At 41.8% G+C, this 21,166-nt stretch overlaps 1 protein-coding gene across 2 annotated transcripts; it reads right to left on the bottom strand.

Annotated features, from left to right (window-relative positions):
* Positions 1 to 1,812: 1,812 nt before the first annotated feature.
* LOC115091168 (coiled-coil domain-containing protein 3-like) lies at positions 1,813 to 20,646 on the bottom strand. 2 transcript variants are annotated; one of them, XM_029601134.1, is made up of 6 exons: positions 20,556 to 20,646; positions 19,700 to 19,889; positions 19,529 to 19,584; positions 18,756 to 19,121; positions 9,032 to 9,206; positions 1,813 to 3,248 (listed from the first exon to the last, which is right to left on the bottom strand). In XM_029601134.1, exons 4-6 carry the CDS (start codon positions 19,109 to 19,111, stop codon positions 2,973 to 2,975), a joined length of 807 nt encoding a protein of 268 aa, XP_029456994.1. In that variant the 5' UTR covers positions 19,112 to 19,121; positions 19,529 to 19,584; positions 19,700 to 19,889; positions 20,556 to 20,646; the 3' UTR covers positions 1,813 to 2,972. The 2 variants fall into 2 exon arrangements, with proteins under 2 accessions (XP_029456994.1, XP_029456995.1); XM_029601135.1 differs by having other exon boundaries at positions 18,756 to 19,889.
* Positions 20,647 to 21,166: the final 520 nt, after the last annotated feature.

The raw sequence follows: 21,166 nt of genomic DNA, 5'->3' as shown, positions 1-21,166 counted from the left end.
CCTGTTCACAACACATGTTTGTTTTTATTTCCTCCTTTCTCTTCCAGCTAAATTGGAACCAGGGTTGTGATCTGATGCCAGGAGCCTTCATTCACTACAATATGGAGATTTTTTCCCCCTGCTTTAATAGACCCTCCCTCCCACCATTTAATTACATTCCTAGTCTGGTGACTGCTACAGCAGTCCTGAGGCTGGAAGTCCTGCACTGGGGCTCCTTCTGGATCCCTGTATTGTGAGCTCTAGCTGGGTGTTGCCCACTCCAAGGGAGTGTGAACCATGGCCATCGTCATGGCTGACCCAAGATTTGGAAGATCTAACGTGGGAACTGAACCAGGAAGTCTCTGCAGGGCCGTGCACAACACTGCCAGTGACCCACCGAGCCAATGCAGACCACATCATGTTATTAATGTATTCTTTTCATATACAAGTTGGAAAAGCCTGTTTCTTGAGTCTGCAATCCCACATCCAACCTTCTTTTTATAGTTTGACTCAAGATTTTTCCAACCCTGTCTTGGAGGCACACTTAACCAATCTGTTTTTTTTGGACAGCTACAATGAATATGTATGGGATAGATTTGCATTGAGGAGGACAGAGATGGGAACCACTGAATCATGGCATGTTTTGTACCATTTCAGTAAGCTGCTAACTAATCAGCATCAGATCCTTTCCATTCTCTCCCCTTTCTTGGGTACATACAGCAGATAGACCCCCAGCTCTTCCTGCAGTTTTCCTTGGAGCTAGATGACTTTTCTCTCCAACTTCAGTTCACCTTATGCCTCCTTAGACAAATCATCTACTCTGCACATACTGGGGCTCCTGCCAGGTCTGCGCTACTCATTACAGCACTGTTTGCTTTCATGAGTAATTTGCTGGGGAAGCGGGGAGCGGGAGTTCCCAGGAATCCACAATGGCAGCGGGGCTCCCAGGAACTCCATCCAGCACCACTCTCTCTACTGCCTACCCACATATCTGCTCATCCTCGAATAAAGTTGTGTTCCCTCTTGGGAAGCCTTTGATAGAATATGTGCTGTAATGAAGCCCCCCAGCTGCTCTTTTGATCTCCATATGACTTTCATTACCATAATAACAAGGTTTGGCAGTCTGGAGCAGACGTAGGGCTCGATTTACAAAAATGTTTCTTTCATTTTGTGGTTATGGTAAGATTAAGCTCAGAAAGCAGTTTAGTTTTGATTTTAAAACAGAACAAGATGGCAGTTTCTGCTGAATTTACATATATTTGGACTAAAAGAGTGCAAGATATTAGGGAACAGTATGCTGCAAGCTACCATGCCAGTCTAAAAAAAATTCGAGATGCCTTGTACTGGAGGCTTGCTTTTCGCTTCTGGTTTTGAGTGTATGAAGACCTTTCCCTTTCACAGTAACCATTATTTCAGCGGAGGCCTGGCCATACTGTGAAGGTGACCTATTCACACCTAGGGTGGGAGGAAAGATGGCTGCCACTACTCTGGCAGTTCTACTAGCCAAGCAGCAGCATTTAGGGTACACCTCGGAGAAGGCTATCTTCCAGCCTTGGGGGCCAACAAGACCATCTGGCCAGAGGTGAGGGAGGCAGAGACCACACTGAGACCACAAAAGGTAAATTTAAAAAAAAGAAACTAGAGTATTGCACTTTGCATGCTGTGTTTTCTATGAGAATGCATTTATTGATTAATATATTTGTGGAAAAAATAATCTCAAGAAAAAACATCTTGGAAAAAGATCAGAATGTGTTATCTTTATTGACAAAAAACATGTTTCCCCTGTACATCAGCTGTACTAGAAAAGAAACAACCTCCCGTTTAGAACCCGCCCACCCGCCATATTGTTACAAGGTGTAGTAAAAGCTGGAGTATGCTAAGGAGTATCTTTAGGATATACTGTAGCCTGAGAAGTTTCACAACAATAAGTAAAAAGCTAATTGTGCTATACGGTTTCATTCTTATCCAGAGCTTCTGCATTCCTATAAATCACATGTCAATGCTGCTCTCTTTGACACACCTCTCAGTATACCAGCCCTTGAGGAAGAAGGCTGAATGCTCTTTCATCTCATTCTTCTCCTTCTCTTCCTGTGACTCTTCTTTCTCAGTCAAGGATCTGAGCAGATAGACACTGTACCATTGATGTTAAATGTCACTCTGTGTTCGTACAACTCAGATTGATTCACACCTATGTAGAATTCCTCTTTCATAATAGCACCATACCAGCAATGGTATTAGAAACTTTGTTTTCTGAATGTAGTAAAGTTGCCAACTCTCCTTTTTTCAGATGGTGGAATCATCTTGTTGGCAAGAACATTAATATGTCTATTATTATTATTACTGGGCACTTTCTTGTAGAGCTCTGGCAATCACATTAGTTCTGGAGAAAATTAAATAATCTGCAGGTTGTTATGCATTTTATTGGACCAACCTAAGAACTGTCCAGAGATGATGCTGTACATGACCTCGAGATGTGACCACCCTTAGATACTTACAGAGTGCTTCTAGCTTGGTCTTTCTTCAAAAGCTGCATTTCAGCAGCTGATTAAGTTATCTCCTTCTCTCATCAAATCTCCCTTTCTTCTTCTTGGGAGTAGATCTTAGTCATTTCAGATTAAGCAGAAAAGTTATAAACACTAGTATTAAGCAGGCCCAGAAGGCAAGAAAGGCAATTTTCTTGTAATCTATAAGAAAAGTTACTTCAGATATTGTTAGTGTTGGCCATCTATCCAACAATTTCTCCCCACATAATAAAAAACGAACACATTTCTCCACAATGTCAATAGCAAGAATGCTTAGTGGCTTGTCATTTTGACAAAGAGTTTTGTAAACTTCTTAAATGGGTGCCAGGTTCAAACAAGCTGGTCCACAGGTGTGACAAGGGTGTTCCCATTTTTCTCGGAGGGTCATAAAAAGTTATGTCTTTGGCTACATCAACAACAGTCCAGATGAATAGCTGTACAGATCAAGGGCACTGGGCTTTTATTCACTCACTACACTTTGTTTCCTGTGGGCTTTCCCAGGATCCTTTTATTACTGTCCAGTTTTGGGTCCTTTCTTGTCAGGCTTTCTTCCTCATCCACAAGTTGTTTAGTCAGTAGGACATCCCTTTTACTCTCTACCTTTGCCTGACGCACTGAGCGTTTGAGGTTCTTCACTTTCTCTCGGAGGTGGCCATTGGCTTTCTCCAAGATTCGGACCTTTTGAGATAGTGTCTTCACACGTTCTTCCTCTTCCAATAAAGCCCTTTGCACTGTGGAACACAGGAGCTGTATACAAAAGCACAAACACAAAGAAAACCTTAAGCATAGAAGATGACAGTAGATAAGGACCATAAGGTGCATCGAGTCTGCCCAACTTAATTGCTTGTGCAGCTGTAGGAAGTAACATAATGCAATAGACCACAGCTGATCTCTGCCTTTCCCCTCACTTCTTCATGATTGTGCTTATCCCAGGCTTTCTTGAATTCTATTACTGGTTTTCTCTTTACTACCTTCACTGGGAGATCATTCCATGCATCCACTAACTTTTCTGGAAAGAAAGATTTTCTGTTGTTGCTCCTGAATCTACTCCCTTGTACTTGATTAATAACTCTGCTATATTTATGGGGTAATTTTCTGCCAGTGTAAAGTCTGCAGCTACCTTTTACCCACAGACTTCACACTCATTTTTAAAGCGAAAGTATGCACATAGAATTACACCTGCTATTTGGTGCAAGTAGTTTTGCCAAGAGAATTTATGTGCAAACTTTTTAAAAGTCCCACCTCCCACCCAGACTCCACCCCAATGGAATGTCTCACCACTATGCATATAAGTATATAATATAGTGTGTATGCATATAATTTTATACTCATATTGGCAGTGACATTTTCTACAGGGCCATTTCTATGGGTAAAGTATTACTTTATCTGCAGAAATCCCTTTGAAAACTATCCTTCCTATGTACCTATTATCTCACCTCTCCTCTAGAGTATTTAGGTCCTCAAGTCTCACCTTATAGGACTTTGGATTTAGATCCTATAGCATTTTTGTTAGCCTTTCTCTGGCCCACTTCCAGCCTGGCTACATCCTTTTAGAGTTATTGTATCAAGAACTAGACACAGTATTCTAAATAAGGTCTTACTGATGACCTGTAGAGAGGCATTAATTATCACCTCCTTTTTTTTTAATGGTTCTGACTTGAAAGCAAATCAATGGCAATTAATGTTTTTGATATGCTGTTAGGAAGTAAATGGAATATAAGGACATTTACACTGCTATGATACTTCAGCCCTCAGCAGGATGTTATCATATATTGTAATAGGCTATTTTTCTCTAGTTCCATGCACTTTCAACATGACATAGCCAGTAGAAGTGAATGATCCTCTCCCTCATAGTGCATTAATAACTGACTCTGTAATACTGTCCAATACATTCTCAATGTAGTAATCATACTCGCATATGGCATACCAGGGAATTGTAAGAGCATGGGCAAACACATTTCATTACAGAATGGTACTGCTTTAAGGGCTTTGAGATTTTGTATAACTGTTATAACCAATATATGTATGAACTCTGTGTCAATTAAAGTACAAGTATATATATATCAAGCAATGAATGATGCTATGAAGTCTAACATGAGAACGGAGCTCAGCTTTTACCTAATTCTTAGTTTAACCCTTGTTCATATAGATCTTCCCACAATTTTTCCTTCTATTCTAAGGGCTGTGCATATGCCCAAATAGTATACTTTTCTATTAATGAAATGTATATGGAATTATAATGCTCTAGGTCCTACTTTACTCTCTCTGAGTCTTTCCATGCTGTGTATAGGATCTTCCCCTTCTCTGTTTCTTACTTCTGAACCTTTCCAAGAATGATTTTTTGTGTGTGAGAGAAAGAGAGAGGGGGGAGTGTCAGAAGGGAGAGTTGGAATGGGAAGAGAGGGGACAAGCAAAGGGAGGGACAAGAATGTGAGAGGAGCAAGAGGGGACAGAAAGAGGAGAAAACAAGAGTTGAGGGAGTGAGGGAAAGGGAAGAACAAGCATGTGGAGGGAAGAGAGGGCAAGAGTTAGGGTAGAGGAGGAGAGCAATATGAGATGGGGAAGGTGATAGTAAGAAGGAAAGAGGGTTGAATTGGGAAAAATGAGAGCAAGGGGAAATGAGGAGGAGGAAGAGAAAGATGTGAGAGTGAGGACCAGGGATGTTAGGAGATAGAGAAGGCAAGGACCCTGGGTTGGCTTCCTGGAGGGAGGAATCCAGAGTGATAATTGAGAAGAAAGAGGATAAGGAGAGATGCAGTAAAAAAAGAGGAGGAATAACTGTGACAATAGAGCAGGTAGGATGAATAGGAAGAGGACAGCAAAGCAAAGAAGTGGAAGAAGTGGAGAGAGAAAGAAGGAAGAGAAAGTATCTGCAAACTAAGTAAACTCGTCCCTGTTGATTGTAACTTTGACTCATTCCTACTTACTGTTTATCTTTCGTTTACTTGAATAGTTACCCCAGTTTTTTATTCTTGTTAATTGTAAACCGATCCGATATGGTTATTTACTATGAAGGTCGGTATATAAAACTGTTAAATAAATAAATAAAATAAATAAACCGGGGTTCAAATCCCAATGCTACTTCTTGTGACCTTGGGCAAGTCACTTCACCCTCCATTACCTCAAGTGCAAACTTATTGTGAGCCCTCTGGGAACAGAGAAATACCTATGGTACCAGAATGTAATCCACTTTGAAGTGCCTGGAAAAGCAGAATATAAATCAAATAAATAATAATAATAATAATAATTATTATTATTATTAAGAAGCTCAACTAATAAATATTGTATCTTTATCTTCTTTTGTGAAATATTCAAATTGCTCTGCTTGGCTTTACCTTGTGGTCTTTTGATTTTTTTTCCCTGTGGTATCTCTGTGTAAGTCAGTGACAAAAGGAACATCTATTAATTGTATTTGTTTTCCTGCCTAAGGTGTAATTTAGATAACACATAAGGTAACTCCTGGACATTTTATTTGAAGTTAGAAAATGCCTAATATGCAGGGAAGAGCAAATATGTTTTGAAAGACTCTTGTTTATGATGGGTTATTGAGACTGGTACTCTTTCTTTGACATCCCATATGAAAGAGACTTTGGTGCCTTGCAACTAAAAATGAAACAAAAGGACCTATTGGCTGGAACCCAGTGCTGTGCCATTGCTAGACAACACTGCCACTCTAAGGATATCCAGTAAAGGAGGAAGATAATATAATTAATTAACTGTTCTATGATAGTTTATCAGACATGGTTTAGATTTAAACTGGCAAATGGAATAATGTTATATCAAAGCTTAGGGATACTTTTGTATCACAGCTTAGGGAAGTGATATATTACCTATTCATCCCTGTAACCAATAATAGACAAGGGATCTAATACTAATGAGACTCATTATCAATCACAGCTGTTTCTTTGAAAACCTGGGTTTTATTTGAAGAGAGGCAGAGAGATAGTCATTAGGTAAAGACTTGTTGAAAACAAGGAAAAATTAGTTTTTTTTTGCTGCAGGGAGTTTATTATTGGGCTGTGCCAGTAAGCCCTTATCCAGTAAATGGAACAGGCTTAGTCTTTGTTATTGGTAGCTAGGGCAAGTAAAGTGTTTTTTTTAGATAAATCTTGGTTTTATTTTATTTTTTAGTTAGATAAACAGTATCAGCATAGTCTTTACTTCCTATAAGCATTAGACAAACTGAGTTTAGGGAATAACCAAAAGATCAGTTGTGATTTCAATCAGAAAAGAGAAGTAATTTTTATTTTATTTTGATGAGGATCACCGGGTCCACGTGGCAGGCTGGTAGTCATTGCAGATTCCTCAAGTATCTTGCAACTGCATTCATCACCTAACTGGAGCTACTGGACAGCAGAGAAATGTATTTATTCAGCATCACATGAAATTGAACTGAAAAATCATATTCTGATATTCTGGCCAGAATTTAGATAGGGATTTGGGAAACTAATTTTTAATTTGCTTGACCTGAAAGAAAGGATGGAGTTTGTGGGTTTCTGGTTCTAAGTTGCAAAAAGCTAATTTTTTTATCTTTTGCAATACTAATAAATTCTTCTTTTACTATTATTTATTTATTTAACACTTTTTTATACCGGCATTCGTAGGACACATCATGTCGGTTTACAAGTAACTGAGAAGGGAAATTACAATGAACAAGGGAGGGGCTAACTGGGTAATATGCAAAATACAAAGGAAGAGAGTCAACAGCAGAATTACAACTTTTTTGCATTCAAGTTAGGGTTAAATATGCAAAAGAACTTATAAACAAATTAAACGAGGCATGTACACTTGAGAAATTAGCATATGAGGGCTTATTTACAGTATGAGGAGGCAAGTGCACATATGTATAGTTAAAAGCTAGTGGGGGGGGAGAAAGGAGGGAGGGAGCAGGGGGAGAGGGGCGGGTGGGGGTAGAGTGAAGAGGGGTACAGTAAGGCACAGGTACTTTGAGGGAGGGGTTGCTAAGGGGTGAGAGGGAGGGGTAATGGGGGGGCTAGGAGTGCAAGGGAAGGAAGCAGGAAGGGGTGGTATAAAGGCTGAGCGTGAGCTGAGGTGGTTCGTAGGACAAAATTAGGATTGAGAGGAGTTGGGGTATGCCTGTCTAAAGAGCCATGTTTTGATTCCTTTTTTGAAGTGGCTCAGGGATGGTTCTAGGCGGAGGTTGAGGGGGAGGGAATTCCAAAGTGTGGGGCCCGCAATAGAGAAGGCTCTATCCCTGGTAGTGGTAAGGTGCCCAATTTTAAGTGAGGGGATTTGGAGAGTGCCAGCAAGGGAGTTTCTCGTGGGGCGATTAGCTTGGCGGAATTGAGGCATATTTTCAAGCCAGGGTGAGTTGTTATTGTATAGAGTGTTATGGAGGATGGTGAGTGTTTTGTACTGGGAACGGAAGGCGATGGGGAGCCAGTGGAGGTCCTGGAGGATAAGAGTCTAAGGCCTGGATTTATCAAAATGCACTAAATACCGCATATGATAGAAAAAGCTTTACCCCTTATTCAGTAAGGGGTAATAGCACTTCGAAAACGCACGTCCAACCCCCCCCCAACTAATAGCGCCCACAACATGCAAATGCATGTTGATGTCCCTATTAGTTATTCCCGAGCGATACAGAAAGTAAAATGTGCAGCCAAGCCGCACATTTTACTTTCAGAAATTAACGCCTGACCAAAGGCTGGCGTTAATTTCTGCCGGCGCCGGGGAAGTGCACAGAAAAGCAGTAAAAACTGCTTTTCTGTGCACCCTCCAACTTAATATCATGGCGATATTAAGTCGGAGGCCCCAAAAGTAAAACAAAAGTAAAAATTAAAAAAAAAAAACCCAGTTAGAGAGTCCATCAAGCTAGGTTGAGAGAACATTGCACAAATCTCATCTTTGAGTGAGTTTCCTTACTCCGAGGGTCATCAAATCTTCACAAGAGAGCACTGTTCTGTTCGTATGTCTCACTTTGAATGTCAAAGTGAACCCTAACCCCCTACGCTAATACCTAAACCTCACCTTGAGTTACTAGGTGGGCCTCCCATAGAGATATAAATACCTATCTAGGATGAGGGCATTATGGCTAGTCTCTCTCTCCCTCCCTCACAAGGTATAGTTAAACTCCTCCTCTTTTTCAGATTTGCATTGCACCATATGTTATGGTGCTGTTGCATGCGTTAACGGTGCTTTTCACATGCGATAAGCCTTTAACATATGCAAAAACACCTTATAGCATTTTGATAAATGACCTTATAAATGTGTTATGTAAATGTGCATGCACTGATTTTGGTTATATTACTTGTAATAGTAATATTTTGTGTCTTTTAATTTTATAGTTTTCTGCTCCAACCTCTACTCCCCATTCCTCAGTGAACTTTTAGTTGGGCGAGCATGTGGCACATGCCCATTCTGTATCACACAGGTGGAGTTATTTATGTGGTGCCTTCCATAGGTGGAGACTTACATTTAGGCTATATATTTTGGACTGTGGATGACCCAGCAATCAATACTATGAGTGTCATGTCTCCCAGTTGTTACGTGTTTCACTGGATTCTTACCCGGTAATCCTCTTGAACTTCCCAGTCTGGGGTGTAGAGTTGTGGTTCAGTACCAGAAGAGCAGTTTGAGAACTGAAAGAGACTTGCAAACATCCGGTGGTTTTCAGGGGTTTCTGGGAAGATGGGATCTTGAAAGTTCACTCCATGGGGAAGAAGATTATAATTTTCATCCATTCTATGGATAAAGAAAAGCTTTTAGACATGTTTACATAAAGCAATGAAAGAAGCAGTCGAATACTAGTAACTATAAAACTTTTTGTTATGATGTGATATGACATGTGTCATGAATGTCGGTATAGAAAAGAATTAAATAAATAAAATTAATGCCCTTATTTATTTTTATTGAGCATGAAAAGAATATCACTCTCAGCCAGCCTTGAAATCTATTTATGGTGCAGTCTGGCAGATAAAATATCTCCCTCTCTGTGTGTTCTCCTCTGTCTCCAGGAGATCAGACTCTTGACAGACTGTCAATGAAATCAAATGGTGATAGAGAAATTTAGGATCTGATGAAAATAGAGACTTATGTTTCCCTTACAAATAGGCTTGAGTTCATCAGAAAAATGCTGTGGGGTTGTGACTGAGCAGATGTGCATGCAAATGCCAAAAAAGCATCAAGTCCACCGAAAAATCTCAACCAACTTACCAGCAAATCTGGCATGATTCACCCATGAAAGAATGACACATATAGAACAAGGTGAAAGCCTTTTGATAGGATACAATGGAGATTTATTTTCAAAGGAAACCTTGGGGACAAGTTTATAACAATTAGTTTTCAATAGTCTTCATTTTTATCCTTGGACAACTTAAATCCAGGTTCCACACCTTTTGGTTTCACTATTCAAGTGTGTGATGTCTGTACTAGTGAAATGAATGAAAAGGAAGCAGACGACAATAAAATATTTCAGAAGACTTACAGGACACAAACCTCTCTGTACTCAGATATTTACAGACCCATAACGAAAGATCTAAAATTTAAATTTATAGCTTTTTATTAGCTTTGGGAAGTACAAAAAAATAGAACGTCCCCAATTTTCCAGAAAGTTCTGTATTAGCTGTGGTAGTCTTCAGGGCACTCTCACTGTAGATTGCACAGACAGACAAAAGATTTTGAAAAAAACACTTAGAAGGGAGTAACCCCAGGAAAATAGTCTAAGCACGTCTTTTGACTGGTACGGAGACTCAAAAATTCCATGAAATTATCAAGGAACAGGAAAAATGAATACAAGAAACACAATGGCCTCAGTGACTTGACAGGCCCCCAAGCAAGGGATGTTTGAAATGTGTTTCCAATCAGCATTCAACTCAAAGGTAATCCCAGAGGGAGGAGAAATCAACTTTCTGTCTCACAGCTTTAGCTTCAACAACAATCCAGAGCCCAAGGAAAACAGAAGGCAATGCATTCACTTCAAACTCAATGTAAGACCAAGGAGAGAGAACAGGAGGAGGGAGGAAGGAATGGAGAGGATGCACAGCTAATCTGGCACAATAAAGGGAAAAAAAGGACAAATATTTCAAGGGTCTGTGTTTTCATATGTGATTGGGACATGCAATTTCTGCTCTTCTGACATCCTTTGTATGGTGTAGAGCCTCCCATGTCTTTCAAGACATAAGCGCCAGCTATGTGGGTTCAGTCGGTAATGAAGTATTCCCAGTATTGAGCAAACTCCCTCACTGTGTCCGGCAGGGGTGGCCTGACCTTTCACGCAATAGGGCAGTGCCCGAGGGCCCACAGCACTCTCCCCTAGCCTTAGATGGGTGGTCAGGGGCCAATGGCCCTTATTGCCTGGGAGCCCAGATCACTGTCAGTCTGCCCCTGGTGTCCAAGAAGAAGTAATTTGTGTTAAGTTTGGCAATTTCGGTTGTTTTGAAAAGTTGGCTTCTGTGCTTTTAGATGGACAGGGCTTCTCTTTCAGGATTACTCTGTTTCTCTTTGAGGTTTTCCTGCTCAGTGGACTGTGCACCTCTTCTTGTGCCTGTGGAGCACTGTCAGCAGGCCAGACATAAAGCAGAAGCTAAGGCTGGTTCAGCTGCAGCTGATTGGATTAGGCTGCATTCCAGCAGGATCTGTGATTGGTTGACTTTGTTCAGGCTTTTTAACCTTTGATCTTAAGTTTTGATTTGAAAAAAGTGAAGTAGGAACTGTCAGCTGGCCACTTGGCATTGTTCAGAACTGTCTCAATTGTTTCTCTCTCTTTCTTTCTAATATGCCTCTCATTCGCTCTCTTTACTCATCTCTTTTGTTGCCTTCCTATATCTTGTTCTCTCTCTCTTTCTGTTTTCTCTTTTGAAACAGACTTCCACCCCCATGTGAACTGGGGCTGAGAGGTTCCAGAGAATTTTAGTAACAAACTTAAAATGAAAACAAGTTAGATCCTAAAATTAGTCCTAATTATAGATGACTCATTCTATCACTGTTGGCTACAGATGTTCCAGATGTAAGCTCTGACTTCAGAGCACATAGCTTGTGGTAACAGCAGCAGGCAGAGCATTGGGTGTCATTTCTCTCTGATGGGACTGGAAGAATCAAAAACTCGAACTGCTGTTCTCCAGTTACAAAACTAGCTTCGGGGTTGTAAATTAAGTCTACCATTATAAAGTCTAACAAAAATATATCTATAGATACATACAGATACAGAAGGGATGTGTTTGTGACATAGCAATTAGTAACAGCATCAGCAAAACTACATAGAACTCCCTCAGCATTAGTCACTCATTGCCAAGAATCACCCAAAGAACCAAGAACTGGGTTCAGCAAGGTAGGATTCTATAAAACAGCACTGAAGGTTTCATTATTCTTTTCCCTATGTCAAGAAGATTCATGAGGTGTATATATGGATCTTCATTTTCAGTTTTTATTTTATTTTTTTTCCTGGAAATTTCATTATTATAAGAAAATTTTTCCATTGATTTTTTCTCCTGTGTGTTATATATATCAATGTCATTTTTCTGCTGATTATATTTTTATTATAACATTGAAATTCCCAGGAAAAATAATATGAAAACTGAAAACAAAAATCCTGGGTAGTATAAAAGGTAATAGCACGTTTGGTTCATAAGCAGAGGTGCCATCAGGATAAAGCAGGTAATATTGCCCTTGCATAGACCAGTAATGAGACCCCTACCCTAAGCATTTTATTCAGTTCTGGAGGAGGCTGGGTCTTCATAAGGCCATTGAGCGCCTGGAAGCAGTGCATATTTTCATTATCGTGAAACCCAGGCATGTTTGGTGTCCATCAGGGGCAGATTTCCCAATGGGTAGACTAGATAACTGATAAAGGGTAGTTGTCAAATGTTATTCCAGCAGCTGCTTCTGCATGGTCACATTGCTATTTATTTATTTATTTGATGAGTTTTATATACCGTTATTCGGTTGAGCCATATAGGAACAACCAGCTAAAACGTTTGACGGTCTGTGGGATGGGCCTGCGGACCGCCGCTCTTACCTCCAGCCCCATGTTCTCACTAAATGCTTCCATTGCCGGGGCCAGCCCCCAAATGGCCACACACCCAACCACCAGGACTGAGAGGCCGACGTAGTGGAAGGGAGTGAGATGCTGACACCGATTCCGGGCTGCCCTAGTGCCCACACCCGACTTCCTGCAATTTAAAGGGCCCACAGTGGGAACTTCCCCGCGGTGACCATTAATGACATCAGAGCTCCCCTTCTATTTAAAGCTCTCTCTCCTTGTACACCCCATCTCGGCAATAGGTTGTCTCTTCAGAGAAGTGCATTGCCTCTGAATTCTTGATTCTTGACTTCTGTTCCTGGTTCCTGATTCCTGCTGTGTTCCTGAGTTTCTGTGTCTTGGTCCTGGTTCCATTGACTATCTAGTTAGTCTTGAGTTCTTGTCTGAATGGTCAGTTTTCCTCGTCTGTCTTCAGAGACCCTCCTTGCTCCTGTGGTCCCTCATCCTTCTCTTCATTCCTTGTCTCCTTGGATTGGACTTCTGGCTTGACTTTGGACTGGACTTTGATGCTGCTTGACCTCCAGCTGCTACTGACCACCACCTGTTTACCTTTGTGGTCTGAACTCCGCCTAGCCTGACCTCTGCCTGAACTTCGACCCTGAGAGAACTCTGCCTGCCTTGACCACAGCCTGAACCGATTCTGATTGCCTGCTGCCTGCCCTGACCGCTGCTTGACCTGTCACTGAGTTCCTCTGTGCTGACCCGCAACATCTTCCACGTGACGGATCTTCAACCCCACAGAGGCCCGTGCCCAAATCCAGCCAGCCCCGGCACCTGAGGGCTCAACCTAAGGGGGAACAAGGGCTGGTATTGGTGAAGATCCAGTTGGACCTCTGCTTCAGCCAGCTCTGCAGGTTGCTTCAGCCTCCCTGCAGGTTGCGCCAACTCCACCTAGGCCCAAGGGTCCACTTCCGCAATAACCCCTAGTCCCCCCCTGGGCTGAGTGTAACTTTGGAGGTGACCCTCACTGCCCAGCCACAACTTCAGAAGGGTATAGCTGGATGGCCAAAAGCCTCAGGGCAAGTGGAGGAAGAAGGGTGCATAAATCTGTCACTCGTATTCATGAGGACTAGCATTGCAAACTCCTGCTATATTGTGACTGATTCATCAGAAGCATTGTTGAGAGATTCCTGTAAACCATGTCTATATATGTTATTATTCTGTCCTCATGTTTCCAAGTCAGGAGAGAGCTATATTAATGAGGCTGGTCATCCTTGGTGAACACTTACATCGTCACAGGGCTGTGTCTGAGCCGATTCATTATTTTCTCCCCAGGGCACCTTCTCCATATATTTACCTCCTTCTTCATGGCTAGGGGGACAATAAGTAAATCCACGGCTCTAGCCCTAAACTTTCAAAAGGGAAACTTTGATAAAATAAGAAAGAAAGGAAAAAACTGAAAGGTGCAGCTGCAAAGGTTAAGCGTGTACAACAGGTGTGGGCATTGTTAAAAAATGCAATCTTAGAAGCACAGTCCAGATGTATTCCATGCATTAGGAAAAGTGGAAGGAAGGCCAAATGATTGCTGGTATGGTTAAAAGGTGAGGTGATAGAGGCTATTTTAGCCAAAAGATCTTCCTTCAAAAATTGGAAGAAGGATCCATCTGAAGAAAATAGGAAAAAGCATAAGCATTGGCAAGTTAAATGTAAAACATTGATAAGACAAGCTAAAAGAGAATTTGAAAAGAAGTTGGCTGTAGAGGCAAAAAGTCATAATAAAAACTTTAAAAAATATATCTGAAGCAGGAAGCCTGTGAGGGAATCAGTGGAACCATTAGATGATCGAGGGGTTAAAGGGGTACTTAGGGAAGATAAGGCAATCGTGGAGAGACTAAATGAATTCTTTGCTTCACTGTTTACTGTGGAGAATGTTGGAGAAATACCTGTTCCAGAGACGGTTTTCAAGGATGACGATTCAGATGAACTGTTCCAAATCATGGTGAACTAACCCAAATCATAGTGAATCTGGAAGATGTAGTAGGCAGACTGTCAAACTAAAGACCAGCAAATTGCCAGGACCAAATGGTATACATCCTAGGATTCTGAAAGAACTAAAAAATGAAATTTCAGACCTATTACAAGAAATTTATAACCTATCATTAAAATCATCTGTTGTATCTGAAGACTGAAAGGTGGCCCCGATATATAAAAAGGGCTCCAGAGGTGATGCAAGAAACTATAGACCGGTGAGCCTGACTTCTGTGCCGGGAAAAATTGTGGAAACTATTATAAATAATAAAATCACAGAACATATAGATAGGCATGATTTAATGGGACACAGCCAGCATAGAATTACCCAAGGGAAGTCTTCCTCACAAATCTGCTACCGTTTTTTGAAAGGGTGAATAATCATGTAGATAAAGGTGACCTGGTAAATGCGGTGTATTTGGATTTTCAGAAGGCATTTGACAAAATTCCTCATGAGAGGTTTCTAAGCAAGCTAAAAAGTCATGGGATAGAGGTAATGTCTTTGTGGATTGCAAACTGGTTAAAAGACAGGAAACAGACAGTAGGATTAAATGGTCTGTTCTCACAGTGGAAAAAGGTAAACAGTGGAGTGCCTCAGGGATCTGTTCTTGGAACGGTGCTTTTTAATAAATTTATAAATGATCTGGAAAGAGGTATGATGAGTGAGGTGACCAAATTTGCAGTTGACAAAAAATTATTCAGAGTAGTTAAATCACAAGCGGATTGTGATAAATTGCAGGAGGACCTTGTGAGACTAGAAGATTGGGCATCTATATGGCAGATAAAATTTAATGTGGACAAGTGCAAGGTGATGCATATAGTGAAAAATAACCCAAGCTGTAGCTACACGATGTTAGATTCCATTTTAGGAGTTACTACCCAGGCAAAAGACCTGGGCGTCATAGTTGATTTTACATTGAAATTGTCGGCTCAGTGTGCTGTGACAGTCAAAAAAGCAAACAAAATGTTAGGAATTATTAGGAAGGGAATGGCAAATAAAATGGAGGATATCATAATGCCTCTGTATCACTCAATGGTTAGACCATACCTTGACTATTGTGTGCAGTTCTGGTCACTGCATCTCAAAAAAGATATAGTTGCACTGGAGAAAGTACAGAGAAAGGTGACCAAAATGATAAAGGGCATGGAATGGCTCCCCTTTGAGGAAAGGCTGAAGGGATTAGAGCTGTTCAGCTTGGAGAAGAGACAGCTGAGGGGGGATATGATAGAGATCTACTAAATCATGAAAAGACTTGATTGGGTAAATGTGAAATGGTTATTTACTTTTTTGGCTAATACAGGGACTGAGAGCACTCCATGAAGAGAAAATTCTCTTTCACTCAGTGCACAATTAAGCTCTGGAATTCATTGCCAGAGGATGTGGTTAAGGTAGCTGGTGTAGCTGGGTTTAAAAAAGGATTGGATAAGTTCCTGGAGGAGACGTCTATAAACTGCTATTAATCAATAGGGAATAGCCACTGTTTGTTGCTGGCATTAGTAGCATGGGATTTATTTAATGTTTTGGTACTTGCCAAATACTTGGAACTTGGCTTGACCACTATTGGAGACAGGATGCTGGACTTGATGGACCCTTGGTCTGACCCAGCATGGCATATCTTATGTTCTTATGTACTAATTCCCAAATTTACCCTCCTCTACCACCATATCCTGACAGTTCCAACTTGTACATCTCTTTTGAATCAATCAGTGCACCCTCTCTTGCTCATCCATTCTCTTAATTTAATCAGATCAGATCCTCCCTGTTTTAGAGTTTTCTTTCAGCAAGAGAAGCATTAAGTACAATATTTTCTCTTCTAGCTCACTCCTCAATTAACTCATATTTGCCTCCTCTGTGCCCGATTTTGAAATCCTTCTCGATAAAATCTCAATCTATTATCTCTTACTTGCATTCTGAAAATCTTTCTTCATCCACTCCAGCAATTTCAGCTGCATCTTTCCCATCCTTGGCCTTTCCTCCGGTTAATTGGTCATACCTGCCGTGCCAACTCCTGCTCTTTGCTGTACTCACCTCACCTCCTCAAGTCCCAGCTCTTCAGGCTGCGAGATACTCAAAATACTCGTACCTGCTTTTCTTCAGAAAGTCCCTTCTTTTTCTTTGTCCCCTGGAATCTTTACTCGGCGAATAACCTACATTTACTTTCTATGTTGTACATCCTCTACTCCACCATATACAATCCCACTTTTATTCCATTACTCCCCTTTCTTCATTCTGCAACCTGCTACAGCCTCTCCAGTCATTCTCACAAACCAACTGATTCCATCAAGCTGAGCTTAATCCTTTCAGTATCAGCATTTTTTCACTCCAAGCAGCGCTCGTGACAGCTGAGCTTAAATTAAGTCTGACATAAACACAGACATATGGTTCTGATTGTCCCCCCGTCGCATTAACTTTGGAAATACCTATGGTATAGCATCCCGTCCCGGTTTGCAATAGACAGGGAAAACAAAGTTCAACCCTTTGGGAGGATTCTCAGTTCTACGGATAAAAAAAGATCACTCACGGAGCTCAGGAAACCAGCTGTGCAAATGCTGGCCTGAAGTGCCTCAAGCATGGAGATCAACCTGGATGTTTGTTAATGATGACAATCCCCTGCTGATGTCTCCTTGTCCTCTAGGCTAGAGCTGCCTCCTGCTGTCACCCTCAATTTCCTGCAGCCCTCACATGAGGGTCTAATGAGAAACAGAGACTAAAAGCATCCTGAGAGACACGTGCTGCAGCCAGGAGTACAGCACAGGTGGACATTCTGGGCTGGATGAAGGTGTAGCTCAGATTCTAATGGCAAAACTAGAATATCAAATTTTCTGCATAAAACAGGAAGGGGGAGGGGATCAGAGGGAAGGGATATAAAGCAGGGCCATCTTGACAGGTGGGCAAGAAGGGCATTTACCCTGGGCACCAAACCAGGCTGGGGGAGAGGAGCACCAGGCTGCCCGTTTGAGTCATTCTGTGAATTTGCAAGCAAGGGAATCCAAAAGGAAAGGAGATGCCAAAAGCAACCCTCGCCCAGGGGCTCTGTTTTGCCCCATGACTGCCCTAATGGAAAGTCTAAATTTCTGACACCTGCAAAAGATGTGAAAAACATTCATGCTGAGAAATGACGTTTTGTTTACAAGTTGTTCCTAGAAGTTCCGTTTTTATTCTTTAAAAGTGTTTTTTTGCATGCATATACATTATGTTTATATATGAACACACCAACATATTCAGTATCACATAAAACTTGTCTTTGAGAAATTGTGAAATAAACTTCCAGAACGTGTTTTATGGACATAGTTTTGCTTCTAAAACCGTGAACATTGTTTTTTGATTGCAGAATGATAATTTGGCGTCCTATCAGATCTAGTGCGGCTGATTTTTGCAGTCAATCCCTCCAGAGTGGATGACATCATACAGGCATTGGGAGAGCTACAATATGATAGAACCAAAACTAGTCTGAACTAACCACATAGGGAGCTGGCATCCTTCTCATCAAAACTTCACTCATGCATAGCACAAACAGAAGGCATATGGGCCAATGTAATTCTCACTGTTCATGCAGCAGAGACGGATTCTCCATAAGTAGCTGGAAACTCAGCTGCTCCTGGATTATTGAAAGCTCTGGTCCCTAGTCGTGCTGAGCAAGTACGAGCTACCCAGGGAGCCCCACAGTGGAAAAATATTGCTCTGAGGGTAGCGATAGTAGCTGCTGTTGATTGTATTAATCAAGGCTAAAGGCTGAGATCACTATTGTCTCTCGAGGTCACAATTCCTTCTGTACGGGACAATATTTTTCTGCTGTGAAATGAATACCTGGTGTTGTCTTATGAAAAGTATAGGAAAGAGATCTTGGATGATGTCATCAATCTATTGCGTAATACAGTGACTGGTTTTAGGCATTTGGCTTCCAGATACTTAATTATACTTTAGTTGAGGGAGCCCCCCCGGTCCTAAATATTATTTTCCTTTAGCAGTATTTCTAAGGTTAGAGATCTCACAGATGGAACAGTGATCTCATCCCAAGTCACAAACAGTGCCGGCCTTTTCTCCCAGCCTACTTCCCCGCCTCTACACCTTCAGTCTGAAGCTACACATACTACTACTTATTATTTCTAGAGCACTATTGGACATACACAGCACTGAACAGAGATTTTAAGCTGTCATTTTTCTAATCCTCAATGCATGTACACCCTTAATAATTATGTGATGTCTTTTGTGTTTGAAAGCATGGCAGCTTTGCTTTTCTCACTTGTAATGATAGCAAAGACAAGGTTTCTTTTTTTTTTTTTACCTTAAGAAGAAGTAGTAGGAGTTGTTCTCCAAGACTGTATAGGAGTGACAGGGAAAGTAACCCAATCCTGTGATGTTGACTCTGGACCCAGCTGGTACCTCCAGCATGCTGCCCCATGCCTGGTCACACAGGAGTTCAATCTCAGCTGAATAGAAGAGGTCCGACTCGTACTGCCAGGGTAGGTAGTTGTAGACGCTGTAGGTGTCTTTGTGGAGGGCCAGCACCTTGGCGAAGACAATGGTCTCCACCAGCTCAGCTCTGCAGGCTTCAGTTTGGGGTCTCCAGTCATGGGGCAGCTGGCACCCCCAGAGCCCTCCAGCAAAGGATCCCAGCAGACAGAGGATGAACAGCTGCATCGTTCTGTGCCTTGGAAACGCAACCGAAAGGAAGGGGGGGAAAAAAGAAACCAGGTTAGCTTTCTGAAAGAAACTTCCTGGGGGATGTTTGATCAGCTACATCTCCCTCCACTCTCTGCTGTGGGGGGGGGGGGGGGACACAGAGTTTCAGGGCTCCCTGAGAACGGTTACGTCCTCTCCCGCACTAAGGAGCTGAGCAGATCCTGCACAGGTGAGGGAAGAGGAACGTCGGGCTTCGAAAATACTGGAGCTTCTAGAGATGAACAGAGCCTGCAGTTAATAATTAGTAGAAATTGCTCCTCCCTCCTTAAAGCCTTAAAATATTTTCTTAAAAGTGCTTTCAAGTCTTGATTTATGTACATCAGCGAGTAATAAGATTTAAAAAAAAACAAAAAACTTGATCTGTGCCCAACTCACACAGACTTCTTCAGCTAAGGTAGATGGTCTGAATTCTCTTGATGGGTATCCAAACTCTGAAAACATAAAAAACAAAACAACCCAGAAGAACAGTTGATCCTGTTTGAGAGGAAGTGTTGAATGCAAGGGGCATTTCTCCAGGTCAGCACCCCTGCTCTGTTTCCCCATTACCTCTCTCCATCCTTCCGAGCTCAGGTGCTGCAGTTCTGTCCTTGGCCTCTCCACGTGAGACGAGAGGACATTCGTGGCTGAGGATGGAGGTCCCCCACCCCCACACACACTGGATGAGGTTCTGAGAGAGGGATCCGACTCTCAGCCGAGGCTGCTGCTCATTACAGTCCTTCCGAAGGACTGCAAATTCCTGACAAAACACCAAGGATCAGTTTTCAGAGCCGGGTCTGTGTATATAGGGAAAGAAGGGGGAAGGATTTCTCTTTTTTTTTTTTTTCCTTTGCCTTCCTTCCTTCTGCTTTCCAGCCGTACCAAACCGGGGAGGATATTAATACAAAGACAGTATTTTACCCTGCATTAGCCTAGGACAGCAGAAAGTGACATTCTTGTTATTTACCGGAAGGATGGACGGGGCTAAAGAGTTCAGTTAAGAAAAGGCCATGACGATTGCCACTTTAATAAATTTAGAAAAAGTATTTTTAAAAGAGCTGGTCACTTTTAAGAAACTGCATGCCTGACGATTCCTTTAGGTTTTCATTTTTCTTCCAGCTCCCTTTCTTCCCATTTGAAATTGTACATGGTTTTAAAAAAGAACTAGAAGTCACTTTTGGAGATGCTGTGAGTGCCTGGAGTCTCATGTCTGAGAGTACAGCTTTACTCCTGGTTTAATAAGGAGTCTTAAGCACAAAAAAGTCTGCATACAAAAATGAGCACAAATAGCATACTCCCACGCAAATCCTAAGGCATTGGCTTTTGCTCCTCAATGCAGGGAAGAACGTTAAAGCTAGGAAGGTTTAGCACACGTTTTTCCTACTGCTGAGAATGTAACACTTGGTCAGAGGTATAGTTAACTCACCTTTCCAGGGCTAATGTTAGTCAAGGGTGCGGTGCTCCGGTGAGATCCTGGACCTGGAGTTCAGGGAACCTGGACTCAGGTTTTGTGCACACAACTTCTATGCTCCTAAGTAGGGGGTGTGCATTTATTTGAACAAAATGGAACATTTTAACAACATTTCCTGTTTCATTTCAATTTGTTTTTCTTAAATGAAATGAAAGATAAGTGAACAATATTTTGTTTGTTTTCATTTTAAACAAAATTTTATGCTGTCATCATTGCCAAACCCCCCCAGTCCTGGACCCCATCCCTGGACCTTCTTACCCTGCCTGCAGTTGAAAATTTTTTTCATGGGGCAGGAGCAAGATACTCAGTCCTTCCTGCCCCAGCACTGCTGCTAATGCAAACAGCTCTGGCAGATCTAGGATGGCACCATTCTTAATTTTTGCTGTATAGAATGGGGCTGTCCTCACCTCGGCCAGCAGCGTTTTATACTGTAAAAATTGACAACAGTGCCAGCTTCAGTCTGTGGACACCATATGCAAAAGCAGCAGTGGCGGGCAGGAACGACTGGGTATCCCTGAGCAGCTGGCCAGGTACTGGGGAGGTTGCCATCCATTTGCATACTCCTC

This window comes from Rhinatrema bivittatum, chromosome 4 (genome assembly GCF_901001135.1).
Source record: "Rhinatrema bivittatum chromosome 4, aRhiBiv1.1, whole genome shotgun sequence".
NCBI classification, from domain to species: domain Eukaryota; kingdom Metazoa; phylum Chordata; class Amphibia; order Gymnophiona; family Rhinatrematidae; genus Rhinatrema; species Rhinatrema bivittatum.
The sequence above is the reverse complement of the archived record's forward strand: the minus strand, read 5'-3'. Positions and strand labels throughout refer to the sequence as shown.

What these genes read in the sequence shown, in the direction of transcription:
- LOC115091168 (XM_029601135.1), bottom strand. Translation starts at nt 19,111, where the DNA reads ATGCAGCTGTTCATCCTCTGTCTGCTGGGATCCTTTGCTGGAGGGCTC. An exon ending in TCCTACTACTTCTTCTTAAG is followed by an intron (nt 9,207 to 18,755) that starts GTAAAAAAAAAA and finishes CTTTATCCATAG; the next exon opens with AATGGATGAAAATTATAATC. An exon ending in AAGTTCAAGAGGATTACCGG is followed by an intron (nt 3,249 to 9,031) that starts GTAAGAATCCAG and finishes TTTTGTATACAG; the next exon opens with CTCCTGTGTTCCACAGTGCA.